Here is a 20204-nt window from a genome sequence, read left to right as displayed (position 1 = left end):
AATGAATCCCTCTGATTCTACTTGATTTCCCAAGTCAGCAACTTGTTTCTCAATGGATTCAACTGAAAGGATATGGGCTAGATTAGATTACTATGGATTAAATAATTATAGTTGGGCTACAATTATAATAGTCCATAAGCCCAACAATCATGGAACCCTAGTGACTCACCATCTATATAATGGTTATTTATTCTCATTGTGGGAGATGAGAAATAGCGTAACATTAGAGAGAAAATACGTAAAGCTCTGTAGAGAGAATTCCTAGCTTTCTTCTACGGAGCAATTGTACCGGGATAGTTCCTGCATCGGATTGGATTGCACGTGGACCTCGATAGTAGTGGATTCAACTTGCAGGATACAATCGTAGAAGAAGAACAACACAACAAGTAAGATTTAGTTCGTTGTGTGTTACATGCTCAACTTGCAATATGATTATGAATCTAGATCTGTTATTCTTGTCTGCAATTTCCGCTGCGCTCATTAGATGAATACATGAATTACTAACAGTGGTATCTGAGCCCGGGGCTCGATTCATAATCTGTTTTGTAATTTGATTATATGTGGCGATTTTGGAAATCAAACTTTTATACTTGCTTTAACAGTTTCGACCGAAACTGAAATTAGATTTCAAATATTAGAAATTAGATTTCAAACTTCAACGTTTCGAGAATTGTTTGAAACATGGGAATCAGATTTCCACAATTTGGGAAATTAAAGAAAACCGAACTGCGATAAATTTTATTGAAGGAGATTTAAGGGTTTTTGATGGAATTATTACGACTGTGCGTTGGATTGGTGATTCTGTGTTTGTTGGCACCAAAAACTGGGTATTATTTGTATAATCTTGTGAACGGGCGGTGCGAGCTGATCTTTTAATATTAAATATGCCTAAATAGATTATTTTCACCATAATTATGATGAAGAAACACGAAATACATATGCCACGGATAAGTAAAAGGTTTTAATTTGATTTTGAAATCAAAAGGTGGTTTTGAACCAAAAATGGGTTTCCTCTGCGCATCGACGATTGGATTTGTTTTTTTTAGGATTAATTTATTGTTTGATTAATTCAATCTTAAAGGTTAATCATTGTGATTAATATCAAATATATTATTAATATTATTTTAGAATTAATATTAAATATCTATTTATATTAGTTGGGAATTGATATAGATTAGATGATAAATTTATTAATTGGATTAATGAGCAAGAATTTGTTAATATTATTATTTTTGGAATAATAAATAAATAATATGTGCTTAATGATGATTTGGAGTTATTTCTTGATTTACAAATTCATTAATTTAGAATTAATATAGATTGGATTAAATTTCGTTAATTGGATTAACAAATTGGGACATAGTTATCATCTGGAAATGATAACATATACTCCACATCACAATATTAATTTGGAATTAATATTAAATTTACAATTATATTGATTCAGAATTGATATAATCGTTAAGTCCACATTTAATTATAGAATAAAATTTTGATTTTATTCATTGGGCATTATTTGATATCCTATGTGATAAGTATGCTATTTGATTTATGCTTATTTATTCAACTATAGTAGTAAGAGACCGTGTTATATTATGTCTGGGTAGGCGGCGCCCAGTATGTGTAGTCCGTGTTATACTATGTCTGGGTAGGCGGCGCCCAGTTTTTGTAGTCCGTGTTATACTATGTCTGGGTAGGCGGCGCCCAGTAATTGTTTGAAATTTAATATTGGATATTATATTCACAAAACTAGTATCACACTTTTCCCCATAAAATAAAAGTCTTGTTTTGAAACAAACGCATCGTCCATCATAATTGTTTGATGTTCCTAGCCTTTTCGACCACGAGTTTTACGCCAAAGTGTTTACTCTAAATCTACAAGGCCTAGGCTCATTCATAGATGCATGGTTGGCATCGTGTGATGGGGTTGACTTGGTTAAATTGTTTAGTGACGCCAAAGCGACCTAAATAGTTTATGGATGCATATTAATTGAATTAATAAACCAAGAATTGCAAAATAGTTGTTGCAATTGGCTTGGAGGCCTACCTTGTGATATTATTGTAGTGATCAGCCAAAGCAGGGGCTGCAATAATATAGACTTGGATCTTGGACCACTAAAATTTATATTTGATATAAATTCGTATTTTATGTTTGGGGGACATAATATATGTTAAAATTAGTGGGAGCTAATCAATACAATAAACCCTTGTTTGATTAGTGATGCGAATGTGATCTTTGTATGCTTTTCTGATTTGCTTTCATTTTAATTTCTGTTCAGATAAAATGTCAAACTTGGCTTACAAATGTTTGATGGAAACAAACAAGTTGACTGGGTCAAATTTCACGGATTGGCTCCGTTGTTTGCGCTTGGTGCTAAGGCATGACAAGGTTGAGTATGTCCTGGACAAACCAATCGGTGTCATCCCCGATAAGGAATCTCTTGAGTTTGCTACGTTTGACGTTGAAGCTCATCAGAAACACATTGATAATGCTTCTGATGCTCAGTGTGTCATGTTGTCATCTATGAGTTTGGAACTGCAAAGACAACATGAACACATGCTTCCATATGAAATGCTAAAGCACTTGAAGAGTTTGTATGCTTTACAAGCTCAAACTATGGAGTATGAGATACTTCGCGATCTCTTCAACTGCAAGCTTCATGATGGAAGCAAGGTTTCTGAGCATGTGCTGAAAATGATTGGTTTGATTGAGAGGTTAGCATCGATTGGAACGGTGCTCCCCGCAAATGTCTCAACAAATCTAATTTTGCAGTCTCTTCCTAGTAGTTTTGAGAATTTCATTGTGAATTTCAACATGAACAACACGAAGGTTGGGCTGCCAGAACTGCACAATAAGCTTAAGACTTATGAGTCTTCCACTGCTAAGGTAAAATCTGTGCTCATGGTGAGCTCTTCTGCGAAGTCTTCGAAATGGAAGAATAAGCAGCAACAGAAGAAGAAAGCATCTAAGGATGCTGTTCTAAAGCCTAAGAGTGGAGGGGCCAATAAGAAGTCGAAATTATCAAAGGATGAGTGTCTTTTCTGTCATGAGAAGGGACACTGGAAGAGAGACTGCCCAAAATTCAAGGCACAAGGTGCAGAAAGTGGGAGCTCAGGTATGTTTGTCATTGAGATAAATATGTCTATGAATAATTCACAATCTTGGGTATTAGATACAGCTTGTGGCTCACACATTTGTAATAATGTGCAGGGGCTAAGTGACTGCAAGAAAGTGAGACCTGGGGAAGTTGATTTGCGTATTGGAAATGGAGCAAGAGTTGCTGTCAAACGCGTGGGAACTTATAGATTAGATCTTCCCTCAGGACATAGACTAGATTTACTTAATCTTTGCTCTTGAACTTCTCAAAAGAACTTTCTCTAAGACTTGTTCTTGTGGCTGATCACAAGGAAAAAAGGAATCAAGAATAATCAATAGGAAAATAATATGAAAAGGTAAAGATGATATTGAAGGTTCATTGTTCAGAAATTATCTACTCCCTCGGTCCCCCAAATTTTGTCATTGTTTGAACCGATACGAGTTTTAAGAAATGTAATGGAAAGTGTATTGAAAAAGTTGGTAGGATGTGGGTCATACTTTTAAAGTATTAGTTTTATAATAAAATGTGACTGAGAATAAGTTAGTGGAATGTGGGATCCATAACAAAAAATGGTAAAACGTGAAATGTGACAAATTTTAAGGGACGATGAAAATAGAAAAATGTGACAAAATTTCAGGGAGGGGTAGACGTCTCCAAACCGAACCGGCCCGGATGAACCGGCCCGGAACCGTCGCCGGCGGTTCCGAACCGGAACCGGAACCGTCACCGGCGGTTCGAACCGGCACCGGAACCGCCGGAACCGCCGGGCCGGTTCCGGTTCCTCATTTTATGCAAATACCCCCTATAAATACCCCCTCCTCTTCCATTTCTACTCACCCCATTCTTGTGTTAATAAGAATTTCTCTCTCAATCTCAATTTCTCTATTCTCCATCCTCATTCTCTCAAGTTGTGTACGTTGTTTGCGCTCATAATTTACTCACGTTGTTCTTGTTCACGTTATCATATAGTCATATTCACATAAACACTACTATCTATTCTCTACTTCCAATTTCCATAATATCATGTCTTCATCTCGTCGTGGTGGTGATCGGGGCAAGGGCATTGCTCAAGATCAAAGTGACTCTCGGCGTCGTCGTGCCCCTTCTAGAGCACAAGTTGCGGAGGAGGTGGGAAGGCGAGCCGCTCTTCGATTACAAGTAAGTTCTAAACTTCTAAATTAAATGTTTTACTATGTTAATATGTTATAATAAGTTTTAATATGTTAGTAGTTTTTTAATATGTTTTATTATGTTATATGATATAAGTTTTAATATGTTAGTAAGTTTTAATATGTTTTAATATGTTATATGATAAGTCTTTAATTTGAGAGCACCATTTGGTATACTTGCTCGGAAAAAGATTATGTGCGGACTACCGCCTTTTCTTATATCCTTGTGCAAGATGGCCTATTGTGGAATGCCTCAGCGTGGTCCTTCCTTTGATTTATATGTTAGTATGTTTTAATATGTTATATGATAAGTCTTTAATTTGAGAGCACCATTTGGTATACTTGCTCGGAAAAAGATTATGTGCGGACTACCGCCTTTTCTTATATGCTTGTGCAAGATGGCCTATTGTGGAATGTCTCAGCGTGGTCCTTCCTTTGATTTATATGTTAGTATGTTTTAATATGTTTTAGTACGTTTTAATATGTTTTAATATGTTTTAGTAAGTTTTATATGTTTTAATATGTTTTAGTAAGTTTTAATATGTTTTAATATGTTATAATATGTTAGTATGTTTTAATATGTTAGTATGTTTTAATATGTTTTAATATGTTAGTATGTTTTAATATGTTTTAGTAAGTTTTAGTAAGTTTTATATGTTTTAATATGTTTTAGTAAGTTTTAATATGTTAGTATGTTTTAATATGTTAATATGTTTTAATATGTTTTAATATGTTTTAGTAAGTTTTATATGTTTTAATATGTTTTAGTAAGTTTTAATATGTTTGTATGTTTTAGTATGTTTTAATATGTTAGTATGTTTTAATATGTTTTAATATGTTAGTATGTTTTAATATGTTAGTATTATATGTTTTAATGTGTATAATTCTCGTAGGAGGAAGAAGATCGAAATGCGGCCTTGTTACTTGCCACCCTCGGCGACGAAGAGCCACATTCGGCTTCGCGTTTCGAATACGATGTGAATCTATCATCGGACGAAGGCGACGATGGATCGCATCAATTCTCACCTTCTAGCGCCGGCCAAGTTGGCGAAAATGACGAGGAGGCCGAAGCTCCTCCTCCTTCCGGGAGACAAAAGAAGAAGATGCCTCCAAAGTTGAAATCCGACATCTTCACCAAACATTACAAGAAGGTCCCGGTTGTAATTTCTAATCCTGATGATTCGACCACTACCGTGGAGACAGGCGAGTTCAAAGCTTATTGCAACTATTGCGATAAAGTCTATCCATTTGTAATCGGTGGGGGATATGGTACTCTCACACGCCATTTGAAGGCAAAACACCCCGTGGAATTTGGGCATTCTAGATCCCAAACCCAAATCAACTTCCCCGCCGGCTCATCGTCTCAAACAGGTACGCCACTATTTAAATACGATCCCAAAAATACTACCGATACCATGGTAAGATGGGCGGCAATGAAACATTTGCCGTTCAATTTTTTTAATGACAGAAAATATGAAATGACTATGCAACAAGCTTTTAATGTTGCTGCAAAAAGAATTCCCCCCCCTCTACTGCTCAAAGATCTAACAACCGGCAGTATTTTAAAAAAAAATAGAAATTGCAAAGAGTCTATCCACCTTGGGGCACAAAGTTAATATTTGCTCCGATGTGTGGACGGATTCTTTCCAACGAAATTCTTACATGGGTCTTGTCATTTTATAAACAATAGTTGGTCTTTAAATAAACGTTTGATTGGTTTTAGACAATTTCCTTCCCCACACACCGCACAAGCAATTGCTTCTTTAATTATTCAAGTTTTGAATGAGTATGAGTTATGCAACAAGATATTTTCGGTTGGTTTTGATAACGCAACCGCCAACACCGCAAGTATATCCGATTTAATTGCGGCTTGCTCCCCGGTGATAAGTGGTAAGTATTTTCATCAACGATGTATTTGTCATATTTTAAACTTATGTGTACAAGATGTTTTGTCTTTATGGCAAAGACATATTCAACCTATTACTACAGCTGTATCCTTGATCCACTGGAAGCCTCAAATTGGCAAGGCGTGGAAGAAGTATTGCCACTCGAAGAAAATAAGGTACACAAAGTTTACTTTAGACGTTTCTACTAGATGGAACTCTACATATGACATGTTGCAATCTACAATGGAGCATATAGACTATTTAGTTGATTTTTATAGAACTTACCCTGTTGATGATTTATATCTAACATCTTCTTGTTGGGAACAAAGCCTGAGTTTATTTAAATTATTCAAAAATTTTCGAAGTGCCACTATGGAGTTATCGGGTGTGTATTATTGCACATCCGTTCGTGTTTTAGAACATTGCATGATCATATCACTTGGTTTTAAAACTGCAATGAAAAATTCCGCAAACAATCTTGAGCTTATGTGTGTTTTATATTACATGGTTGAAAAATGGCTCAAGTATTTCAATGAGATCCCAACAGTTTTTTTGCTTGCCAAAGTTTTGGATCCAAAGTGGAAACTAGTTGGTACTTTCAAAATTTTAGAATTTTATTACAACAGTTTAGCTTCTATTGATCTTGAACCACTCCGAGCTTTGCAAACTGACGACGACGACAACTACATAAACCTTGCCCAAACATTCCAAATAAACCTCCCCCACCTCCCAAGCCTCCAAAGAAATTTTGAGTTCGACTTGCGGGCTCTCTTTCACGATTACGAAGTCAAGTACAACACTACCCACCAAGTTCGACCTAGACCCCCCCGTCAAACACAGAACTTTGGCTTCTTCCAAGTTGATGACCCCGACACCCAATCCCAATTGGCGGACCTATACGCCTTCAGCAGCGGAGGAAGGACGGCACATTCGGTAAGTGAGTTAGATTTATATTTAGACTCACACTTTTCATTCAATGAGGAAGAAGGAGGTCCCGTTCCCCAACAAATCGACGTCCTAGATTGGTGGTCTTCACACGAGAAAGATTTTCCCATCCTTGCATCAATGGCCAAGGAGATCTTTTCGGTTCCGGCTTCCACTGTCGCCGTCGAGTCCACCTTTAGTGTTGGAGGCAACGTCTTGGACGACCGAAGAAGTAGGCTCACCGGACAAAACATGGAAGCCACCATGTTACTTGATGATTGGTGCTCCGCCGAAATTAGAGACCAAGAACCGGATTGGGACAAACTAGTAGTACAACCCGACCAAGACTACTTCCCCGACGAAGAAGAGTAGGCGCCAATACTTCCGATCAAGCCAAATAGGTAAGCAAGGTAAGAGAACTACGTGGACTTTGATTCCAAAATGCAATTGAGCATTGAGGATACGTAGGCATCTCAACTTATATTTCAACTTAAATTTTAAATTTAAGTTTAAATTTAAGTTGAGCTCAAGTCCTTTTCCTTTATTTCTTTTTTCTCCCCTTTATTTCGAATATGTAATTTTGTAAATTGTAATGAAGACTTTAAGTCTTTTGTAATTTATAATTTTGAAGTTGTAATTTCTAATTTTTATGTTGTAATTTGTAAATTTTAACTTGTAATTTGTAATTTTAAAGTTGTAATTTGTAATTTTGAAGTTGTAATTTGTATCAATAAAATTACATTTGTACATCGCTTCATTCTAATGTTATTTACGCAAGTTTTTTTACATTTTAAACTTGAATTACAATTTACAAAATGCAAAAAAAAAAAAAAAAAAAAATCGGATAAACCGCCGAACCGCCGAACCGGCCCGGAACCGGGTAACAACCGACGGTTAGGCCGGTTCAAGTGAACCGGCGGTTCACGGTTCATAAACCGGAACCGTGCGGTCTTCGACGGGCCGGTTCCGGTTCCAACAAATCTTGAACCGGAACCGCCGGTTCCGAACCGTGGTGACGTCTAGGGAGGGGAGGGAGTAATTTAAACTAGAAGCAAGTTTGATTAATTAACGGACATGAATATCTTAAATATGGTATATGAATTAAACTAAAAGAAGTCTGAATTTGGCTCGTGGGATCTAGCTCGGTGCCAAAAATTGCTCGCGCCACTAAAATTTCCAACTCCACACAACCCACCCGATATGACCTTCTGGTCTCCCGGTGAGCTTCACCAGGTCAAGTGGTCGAGCCCGAAGCCCCATGTACCCTCGGACGTCCTTCCTTAGCTTCGAGCATCATCTTCCTCGGTTCTTAACTCTTCCTTTTCAAATTTTGAATAGGAGATAAGATTGTTCAACGCTTCTTGTGGCTTGCGACTCACAAGATTAGTCTGACCTAGCTCGTTCGAAAATCCCTTTTATGATACCATACATTCATATTCTCATCACACCCAATTTTGCCAATCACTCTAATCTCAAACTGCGGAATAAACTAGAGTGAAGCACGGACATCACATTACAATAACTACTACTTTTTTCACATTTTTTGGTTAAATATAAGTTGTATTTACAAGAACATCATATTTCTGTGATATAATGGTATAGAACAAATAAATGAATTCGATCGAGATCAGCTTGGCTACGCATTGCACTTGATATGGTAAGAGGTTGTATCGTACATTCGCTGGATTTCTTCCCGGTAGACGGGCAGCGATTTATCTGGTATGGCTGGAGTGAGCTCAACCACATCCCCCATCTTCAACTTGCAGCTTGGATCACTCACAGCTTCATGGTTTACCCTCGCCCTCAACTCCTCTTTCACACAGAACTTGTACGAGGACCATCTACAACTGCCTCGCCCGACTTTCGCCAACAGATCCATCACTGATGAGTTTGCAGGTAACTCCTGTACAGACATCTACAAGCCAAGATATACAGTAAGGCAACGTATTTTCGAAATAGACATGTAAGACACGAGTGCCACGAACAAACCTTATCATTTGTAATCATGATAACATAAACAGGTCCACTGTGGCCACATTGAGGTTTGCAAGAAAACTCGCAATCTTGGGAATGGGTAGGGAACGTACAAGGTGGTTTCGTGGAATCAAAGAATCCAACTAACGACCTATCTTTGCTCATTGCCTCACACTGCCACGAAATAACCCAACGCGCCCATTCCACCATCTGAAGAACAAAGGAAGAGTGTTTGCACTCTCCTTCTTTGTATCTCCAGTGGGCAGCAAACCCGTACTCGGCTTGAAGATGCATTCTTTTTGTTCGGATCTGAACTTCGAGAGGAACCATACTGTCACATATTACTATTGTATGTAGCGATTGGTATCTGCGAATAGGAATAGCACCACATCGGATAAATAATATGGGAAACCAATAGAAATAAAGGACCTTCGCATTGAAACAAGCATACCCATTGCACTTGGGATAAAGAATGTAGTCCTTGAATCGCCCTAGGACTTCGCGCCACAGATGATGGACAATTTTTAGAGCTTTATAACATTCTTCTCTTGTTTCAACTATCAATCTTAAACCATGGATATCATGAACTTCCTCCATATTTATCTTCTTCCTGCAAGAGGTTACATCATAGCAGTTCGTGGATGTTACATGAAAGAAAATAATTGAACACACCTCAACTTCTATACATGCATCTAGGTAAATCCAATGGTGTATAATATTTGAGAGAGCAACGAGAAAAAGATCATACTTTGACATTTTGGAATAGATGCCGAACAGGCTTTTATGCCTGCCTGACAGAGAATAGTAAGAAACTGCTCCATTTTTGAGAGCTTGCTCCAGCTTATCCACAGAAGAAGTAATCACAGCCTCGTCAAAGAACTTCACAAGCTTCGATGACAACTCCTGATATTGATCATGGTTTAGATGTTTGAAACATAGATTTTCAAGCTGCTCTTTCCAAGAGGAGGCCCCTAATCTATTGGCTAGAGGCACGAATATTTCAGAAGTTTCCTTAGCAAATCTTTGTTGTTTGATCAGCGGCAACGCCTCCAGAGTCGTCATATTATGCAACCTATCAGCTAGCTTTATCAGAACAGCCCTAGCATCCGCCATTGCAAGGAACATGGTATGCAGTCGATCCGCCTCAACAGTCTTGTCGGCAGTGTTATTGTCCCTCGCAAGCTTGCTAATTTGGCTCAGCTTTGACACCTGGCAGAATCACCCAAGTTTAACAAAAGTATTGTATTCAGTGAAACCGGTTGCAATTTTTCTAATCTGATAGCCAAGAAAATGGATGAAGTCACAAAACATAACACACAACGAAGGTTGAATGAATCTGTATATATCATCACATATTTCAACCGAAATCAAACATATCACACACCAAAACCTTAACATTTCTCACCCCTTCAACTAAATCAGCGACTCCACTTCCAAGTGACGCTGAAATATGGTCAAAGGTAAAAAAAGAATCGTCAACGGAATCGTGCAAAAGCCCTGCAGCAACAATTGTAGAATTAGCGCCAATGTTTGCCAGGAGCATCGCCGTCTCCACACAATGCTGCAAATAAGGATGCCCACTAGCTCGCTTCTACACATATCAAAAACATCAAATTGCTCAATTTCAAGTTTCAACTCACCATTAACCCCAATTCAAATAGAATTTCTAAGGTACCTGGCCTCTGTGAGCCTTCTCCGCTTCGTTGAAAGCCTTGATCACGAAATCATCGCTGAAAATTGAATGCCTCGACTGCGCTTCACAGAGTAAGTCCTTTGCGTAACCCAATTCCACAAAACTACTGAAAGTGAGATCATCTGTAGGCAACATAGTCGAATCGTAAACCACACACGCACCCAACGCATGCGTGACGAATCCATTTAACATATAACCACTTCCTGACCTAATTGAATTGAATTCCACACTCATTCTCATAGGCACGCTTCTGTCATGCCACAGCGACCCCAATTCCTCGCCCCCGGTCGAATAACTGGCCGACTTGACCGGAGGCGTCGAAAACAGGCAGGATACCGATCTCTGAGACGGCGACGCAGAAGCCGACGACGTTGATCGGCCGTACACGTCGAATTCGTGTGAAGCGTGAGAAATGATCTGGTGCGGCACGGAACAGGTCGCGAAGAGAGCGATCGTCGGCACCGTCATGGTCGTACCAAATTTGGCGCCCAAAAAATCGTGATTGATTGATAAAAACAAACCTAAATCGATTAAACGGAATAGGAAACCAAATCGAGCTAGAGATGTTTATTTGAAGAGATTGAGTGTGAGTTTTGTACAGAAATATGTGCTGATCGGAGAAATTAATAGGAAAAACAAAGCACGAAAAGAAATTGAAGAAATTTTAACAGAGAGAAAGTGACGGGAACTTGTTCTATATTTCTTCCTCTCTCTTCTCCGATTCTTCTGTTTTCATGAACAGCGTTTTTAGGCAGAAGGAAACGAATTTACGCAAATGCCCTCGGATTGTACCTGAAATAACGGATTACTGGTTTTATCGGAGCAGATTACGGGTGTGTTTGATTTCTTCACATAACTATACATTAATCAGGAAATTAAATTTTAACTACTATTCGAAATTCTATAGTGATAAAATAAAAAAAATTTAATATATAGAATATCTTGATGTTTATTGTAAATAAATAGTTTTGGAACTTATATGATGGACCCAAATACAAGAAGAGTATGCACGACACAAAACTATGTCTAAATTAGTTTATTTGATTTAATGATACTAGATTTAATCAATTACTCTAGATTGATATTATGATAATAATGGTCTGTGTTTCTGTAGGTTTGCATAATTACAGGAAAAATAATTTTGATACCATCACAAAATTGGCAATAATACTTTCATATTAATTGAAAGCCAATTCAATGGAGCTATAGACTTTTTAAACTAAGTGATGCATATTTAATGAATTTATGTTGCTATAGGATAAGATTGTTTATTGGTGGGACCACCTTTTTATTAATCTACTATGCTACATTATAATATTTGTTTAAAATTATCTATTACTATTCCAAAACTCCAAAGTAAGGTCCACATCTAGTGGCCATAGATGATGATTAGTTTGAAGTTCTAAATGCAATATTTAATGTTTTGTAGAATTTATAGGGTTTCTAGAAAGAAGTCACATGTCATGTGTTGTTATACAGAAAGAAGTTTTAGTCGAACAATTATTAATAATTAAGTGCATTTAAAAGACTAGATGGGTAGGAATTAGGATCTAGTGAGTTAGATACAAGTCACGCAATATTCTAGAAACTAATTCCACATGTTTAAAGTTAAAAAGAGTGGTTTAAAAGAATTTACAACTTTTTAATATTTTGTTTGTCCTGATTTTAAATTTCGGTCACAATTGTACATGAAATGCTATAACTTAATTATGGGAGATATTGATATTAACCCCATTTTAATAGCAGTCATTTTTTTTCTTTATAATGTTAGCATTTTTTTATTTAAACCACAATATCTGAAATAAGGTTAGCTCCATTTTCAGTTAGTGACAAGATCCGGAAAAGGAATCCGGGAGATCATCCATAGACTCTATAAATAGATAATTTAATTATAAAATTAATTTATCTGTCCTATATATAATTATATATGGAGTACTACATTTTATGAAAATAACATAACAATTTTGTTATATTTCTTACAAATAATAATTTTGTACTCCATGAAATTATTAAACCATTTCAACTACTCCTATTAGATTTATCAATTCATTAGGTCCATTTACGCTATATATATGAAAAACTAATAAAATTGCAATTAGTTTTAATTTTTTAACATATGTCAAGATTATAAATCGAGGAAAAAAATCGAGGGAGTATTATTTTCTTCCTTCTCCTACATTCCCGTTTGTAACTCTTCTACAACTAATTGTTTCTAAAATAGGCGATATGCCCCGGTACTGCTATCTTCTTTGCTCCGGCCGGTCGGGGGGTCGAAATAGGCTTCATAGACAAAAAATAATGGAATTTTCCAGCCTTGCTTGGCTGACGGAGGGGTCAGCTGACCCCCTCCGACACCTCCTAGACCCGTCGTTTTCCTAGTCATAACTTATATCACTATCATTTTGCATGTTATTTCGTTTTTATTTTCATATTGTAAAACAAATAATAGGAGTATAAGATTACAAAATACCAAAACAGTTTTAGAAAAAATATACAATGAAAGTAATATTAATTTATTACAATTCGTACATCAAAATGAAATTGAGATGGTAAAATAAGAAGAAAAATAACGAGTTTTGTTGTACGAATTCGTACTAACCGACACATTTTTTTGGATGTTTCGCTCCAAACGACACATTTCTAAATATAAAAATATTATTCTTCCTACTTTTTTTTCTCTTACTTTATTTTCTCCACTTTACTCAACAAAATAACACCACATAAAATCTCATGTCAAATTAGAGATGCTCCACTCAAAATATATAGAAGAGAATATTAAAATTAAATAAATATAATTAAAAATAAAAAAATTGAATCAGCCTCAAATTGCGTCCATCAGCATTTTCTTTCTTTGTGAATCTGTGAAAGGTATACATCTTCTTTCTTTTCTTTTTCTTTTTCTTTTTCTTTTTCTTTTTTTTCCTTTTCCTTTTTCTTTTTCTTTTTCTTTTTCTTTTTTTTTATCCTCTTAAAATCCTTTACCTCTAAACCTACAAAATCATTGAAGGTCGGTCTCTATTCTGGTTTGCCGCAACTGTAAGTCCTTAAGTTTACAATATCCAATTACTCGTAAAGATGAAAACGATCTTATATTCTTGCGTATATGAGTTAGCGTTTTCGAAAAAAAATGAAAATCAACATATTTTAATTCTGGCGTCTATTTAAGATTGAGGGAGGCCAAAATTAAATTTTTGAAGAATATCAAACTTTGTATTTTAGCTTCCCAAAGAAATAAGTTAAGAAAAAAATAAAATTCATGTAAACTTTATGCATTTATAGGCAATGGAATCTTCTTTTAAGAACATTTATATCTGCGTTGGCTTTGTGGTCCAAAATACTTTTACGTTGTCAATATTAATATGTTTGCTAATATTTATGTTGTATCTATAAATCGTTGCATACATGAAAATTGGAGTTTTTGAAAATAACATAAATGCTATTATGGAGATTTGGATAAATAAATTTAAATCTTAAGAAATGCTTCATTTGTCCATTAAAAATGAAACTTTTCCTTTTTAAGTTGTCTCATTAAACATGAAACGTTTTCTAAAATAGAAATAACGTTATCTTTACTTTTCTCTATCTCTTATTTTACTCTCTCTTTTTTAATTTCTATACCTTTTTTTCCAGTTTTATTTTATTCTAACAATTAAAGTTTCTCTATAGTTTTACTTATTTCAAATCTTTTTTCTGTTTTGTTTTGTTAATACAATATGTTTACTTTTATTTCATGTTTTATTTTATTCAAACAATTAAAAGTACTATTGACTTTACTTCTTTAAAATAATGGATTTAATTTTTTGTTTAGTTTTATTCAAACAATTGAAAGAATAGATGTATTAATTTTTGGGTTTGCTAAAACAATTGAAATAATAAATTTATATAGTACTTCTCTATCAAATTCTCAAATAATCAAAAAAATTACTTATAAACTATTTATCAATTGTGTAGCAATTATATTCATATCTATATGAAATATTTATAAATAATAAAATATCTTAATTTTTTTATTTTTTTAAAATAATTGACATTTTGCTTAAATTATTTCTGTTCACAAAGTTTACTTCTAAAAACAAGTACTTATCTTATAAAAAATAATTAAAACATGACTCAAATATATTATGTCCAAAAGATTTGTTTCTAAACTATATAAGTTATTGTTTTGTCGTTATATTCGTGTCTATGCAAGACATTTGTATGTAAGACAATGAAAATGATTGTTCGGATTTTCAAACTCATATAACTATTTGTCGTTCCGCTGAATCCAAAATCCTGGATACACCACTGTATAGGAGTCTCAGTTTAACATTTTAGTCCGTCCGTTATTAGGAATTTCGGTTCGCTTTTACTATAAATGATAGGTAGACGTCATTTCGCTTTTATCAATTAGTACTATTTTATACATGTATTATATGAACTTGATATGCTGTTCGAGCACCATTCACGTTTTTGGCCATATTAACATTATTATGTATCTTTAGTTTTATTTCAACACATAAAGACATTTAAATCAAAGGGCACAAACGTGTTCGCGGCGGAGCTTGAGTGATATGAGGCGGCCGTGGGAGAAGGAGAGTTATTGGGCTTAGAGGTGTCGAGTGAGAGGAGGTCTCCGAGGGGGTAGGGTTGCAGCGTTTTTCTTGGGTGCAGGAGGAAGAGGATTGGTAACAACACACAGAGAATAAAGTAAGAGAGATGAAAAAGTAGAGGATATTGTTTTCATTTTAGGAAACGTTTCATTTTTTATAGGATAATCCAAAAAGGAAAACGTTTCATTTTTAACGGAACAAAAGAAATATACAATACCACACCAATTCATATGATCATAAAAGAAAATTATTATTGAAAACTTCAAAAAATGCTTGAATCAAAATCTAAAGCTGAATAATGTATTACAAGACTAATTCTCAATTCTCTTTTGCAAGTGAAACGAAGCTACCTCTACACTCAATCAGGGACCTATTAGTTAACTTAAAGACAAATTTACATGCATGATATGTTGAAATTTTGGCAAAATATTTGCCATCCCACATCAGTGGGGGAGTAGATAGTTTGGGGGTGTGGCTTCCTATAAAAGGAGCTCACCCCCATTTTGTAATCCATCTCAAATTTGTATTCTCTTCTCCGTCTATATATAAGCGGGCTCTGCAGAGGGTGCTCGGAGACGTAGGCAATTTGGCCGAACTCCGTTATCAAAGTTTCGGGTGTGTTCTTTATTTATTATTTATTTTATTCCGCATTTATTTCTGGCTTTATTCTCTGTTGGGATATTGTATTCAATATTATTTGCGGGTTTGGTAGTAGTGTTTTGTACGGTTCTTTTGGATGTTTTATATTGTGATAAATACACCGACTGATAAATTCTGTTAGGAATCTGGTATTTAAGAGGGACAATGTCCTCGCCAGTCCTTCCAAAGAATTTATTTGGAGAAGTAATTTTATCGAGTAGACCCCATTGGGTTAACTCTGAAATTACTGAATCGGTTCATTTCACTATTTGAGAGAAAATTACCCGGTTTTCTCAACATGATAATCATACACATATGTGTTATTAATAAACTCAATAACAGGAAAACCATTCCTCCATCGAGGTAGTATCTGAATCCCACTACATGGCACTTCCACACTCACCATATGATTCCAACTCATTTGGCTTCCTTCACCTCTCAACTCATGAATATGCACAACATTATCTGGCCATAGACTATCGAAATCAAAGCGCCAGAACAAGTGCTCGTCTTTTGCGTATATCGTACTAAAAATATATTTTTCTCCATCCGCGGGCAACATGATAGTCTTAAACACTTCATTCTTCATATCCAAGCTTAGTATCCCAAAAGCATGTTGTCGTCCCACCACACCCACACGCTCCACTTTCCAGTGGGCAAAGTGGCCTTTCCCACACAACGATTTTATAAGACTATGCAGTCTTAGATTATTATCTATGGCCAACTCCCTCCATGAATCTGTGTTTCTTGAGAACACATGGGCGTGGAAACGGTGGTGCATAGTGCAGAACGACGTCTGAACTACTTTATATTCTTCGTCGAAACCAATTGCTGCAACTGATTTCGGGAATATTATACATGAAGAGGTTGTAACTAAAGGGAGAAGCTTGAACTGGCCTAGAAAAGGGTTGCATATGACTATGGGCACCTTTAGGTTCTTGGAAAACATGCTCCTTTGTGTATGGTCGATGCAGATTACACCATTAGCTAGCCCATATAGCGAAACTCGAACATCGCTTTCCAACGTGGTAAACCCTAACCCTATGTCCTCATAATTATACGAGATTAAAGACTTCGCGTTGTGTTGGACTCGAATTCCACCATTGGACAAAATTACTTCTAGATATACTGTGTCATCTGATCTGTTTTTATGAGTGTGTAGTTTTCGAAAATACGAAGAATCGATGACATCAGCCCAAAATTTGCATACAACTCTGAATCTTAGGAGAGATATGAGAGGAAGATGTAAGAGAATATCAATCAATATATCGTTGTTCATTGCGGTGTGTTTGATGGAAATATGGATTCAGTCGGAATACATATCTATTGGAGAAAATATTTCTATACCAAAGTGGCATATAATGTGTATGCCCAACCAACTATTATTTGACAAATTGAATTTATATGGAACCATCAACCAACCATATATACAAAATGCTAAATTAACGAGTGCATACATTTTTTATGGAAAAAGACATAATATTAGTATATTTTATTACCACAAGAATGTGAGCCAGCCCTTCCATATATAACATATCCATAATTTATTGTAATTCTATTAATTTTTAAATGAATAAAGCATAATAACCATCACTTCATCATATATATACTATATATAACGAAAAAAATACACAAATTAAAAGCATGAACATAACTTAAAATTTATAAGAATTTTAATTTAATTTGAAAAGTAACTTGGACAAAAAAGGAAGTGACTTGGACAAAAAGAAACGAAGTGGAATTAATTAATTTAAGTTTTAAAAATCCTGCACGTCAAAAATCAAAAGATCTTCAAAACAAGAAATAAAAAAAAGGAAATTCTCATACTCTTTTTAAAAACATATCGACCCCGAATCAAAGATCTTATATATTTTATGTGCATATATATTATGTGTATCATCATAAAATCTGGTTGAAATTTTCTATGATGACTATATTACCCTTTTAATGTACATTTTCCTGTTTAATAATGTAGCTCGAATTGTCATATCCCAACCATCACAATCTAGATCCAATGGCTGCAATTTATATTGTAATAACTAATAAGTCCCTAGGTTTAGCATAGTCTAATATAAATTTCTTTTATAATTCAGTTGGTTAAAAAAATATTGGTGGGGCATATCATATCATATTGCTACTTTTGGTATGTCTAGATTAGTGAATATTTTCTCTTGTGATTACTACTGATATAAGTATTTTATTATTATTATTATTATTATTATTATTATTATTATTATTATTATTATTATGTCAAAACAACTGTAAATTTTATTTTCATAACTCCTTCCCTTCGTGTACTTTATATTTTTCTTATTATGGTTTCCTTAACCCCTTATGTTTACTATACTTTTCTTATCCATATTGTTTCAAACAACAATATCAACTTAAATTAATGCATTTATTTTCACGAATCTATTGTATAAGTATATACTCCCTCTGTTCCACAGAAATAGTCTAAAATTTCTCTTTTTTGTCTGTTCGATACATATGGGGAGTTAAAATTTCTCCATTTTCCCATGGAAGTTGTGTCATCCTATTATTACCAAAATTATTGCAGCCCGCATAGCCATGATTGGTCAGGGAGTATGATACAGACCAAACAGGAGAACTCATCCCAAAAGACTAGCCGGTTAGGAGAGAGATCTCATTTAGCCTATATACCCCACATCAGTTGTTCTCACAACCGATGTGGGAATTGAGTCCGTAACAGAGTATTAACAAGATAACCCATAACGGAATTTAATTCTATAGCATAAACATATGGCAGTACATGAACAATTCCCAAACATTCCCAGGTCTCGACAAATTAAGGCGAAAGTTTCATTTTCTTGCAAGTAGCATATGATGAAGCATTATTTCAGCCAATTCTTCTACGTTGTAGCCATCTGCTCCAAACCTTTTCCCACTAAGATCTTACTTGTCCCTCTAATGTTGTGGCTTATTGTGGAAGTATATAACAACACTCACAAAAATAAACATAGAAAAAAATATACTCTCTATCCGGTTAGGAGTCACATTTGAGGTTCTCACCGATTTAAAAAAAGCATAAAGAAAAGTGGATGGAAGAAAATAGTGGAACGTGCGACTCATTTTTATATACTCCCTCCGTCCCTGAAAAGTATGAACATTTGGTTCGTCACTAATTTTAATGCATAATTAGTAAAGTAAGAAAGAGATAGAAAAAAAACTAATTAAAGTATTGTTAGTGGATAATGGGTCTCACATCATTAGATAGAAAAGAGTTTCCGAAATTAGAATGTTCGTAGCTTTCATGGACGGACTAAAATGAAAATTTCCATACTTCTAAGGGACGGATGGAGTATTGGTTTTATAGTAATAAAATGTGAGTAAAATAAGTTATGTGGATTAAAATGATAAACTGAGACTCCTAATAATAAATAGAAGGAATAGATAAAATACAAAAAAAATTAAAAGTAAAAAGAGGGAAGTCATCGGGGCCTTGCTCTTGAGTCTTAGAGCATGTAACGGCACCAAGACATTATTCATAGGAGATGTTACAGTTATTCGAGCTGAGGAGCTATGGGCTATTTCAAGTGCGTATTGTATCTAATGGGAGTAATATATGCATAAAATTATACATACCTTTGCTTTTTTATTTTTAAATTTCTTCAACTTTTACAAGCTATAAACATTACTACTACGAAAATTTCAAATTAATTAAAATACGTTATCAAAATTTAAGTTCATAGCCACATTTCATTATTTGTATATAATTTATGTTGGGTTACAAACTCATCCCACATCGGAAGAGGGAAGGAAGTTGGAAGGTGTATATAATTCCTGTCCAACCCCAATTAGTTTGAGGCCTTTTGGGAGTGACCCAAAAACAAATCCGTGCGGGCTTGACCCAAAACGGACAATATCAAACTAATGTTGCAGTTGACGATCCTAACAAGTGGTATCAGAGCCAGGTTGCTATGGGTTGTGCCTGGATGAGCCCCGGTTAGGGTCGGACCATGAAAGACTCGGGTTAGAGTCGGGCCCATGATGACCCAGGGGCCAGGGCTGGAACGACCCATGTTCGTGTCGACTGCGTTCCCGATGTGGTCTCGGTTTGAGGGGAGGTTTGTTGGGTTACAAACCCATCCCACATCGGATGAGGGAAGGAAGTTGGAAGGTGTATATAATTCATGTCCAACCCCAATTAGTTTGAGGCCTTTTGGGAGTGACCCAAAAACAAATCCGTGCAGGCTTGACCCAAAACGGACAAT

The 20204-nt window shown here is 35.4% G+C and overlaps 1 protein-coding gene across 1 annotated transcript; it reads right to left on the bottom strand.

Moving 5' to 3' along the window:
- Window positions 1-8590: 8590 nt before the first annotated feature.
- Window positions 8591-11474, bottom strand: LOC121782435 (probable GTP diphosphokinase RSH2, chloroplastic). The gene is made up of 6 exons (XM_042180284.1): window positions 10727-11474; window positions 10457-10642; window positions 9800-10260; window positions 9503-9661; window positions 9067-9418; window positions 8591-8992 (listed from the first exon to the last, which is right to left on the bottom strand). The coding sequence occupies exons 1-6, from the start codon at window positions 11210-11212 to the stop codon at window positions 8714-8716; spliced, it is 1923 nt and encodes a 640-aa protein (XP_042036218.1). The 5' UTR covers window positions 11213-11474; the 3' UTR covers window positions 8591-8713.
- Between the last annotated feature and the right edge of the window lie 8730 nt (window positions 11475-20204).

This window comes from Salvia splendens, chromosome 20, assembly GCF_004379255.2.
Source record: "Salvia splendens isolate huo1 chromosome 20, SspV2, whole genome shotgun sequence".
NCBI classification, from domain to species: Eukaryota; Viridiplantae; Streptophyta; class Magnoliopsida; order Lamiales; family Lamiaceae; genus Salvia; species Salvia splendens.
The sequence above is the reverse complement of the archived record's forward strand: the minus strand, read 5'-3'. Positions and strand labels throughout refer to the sequence as shown.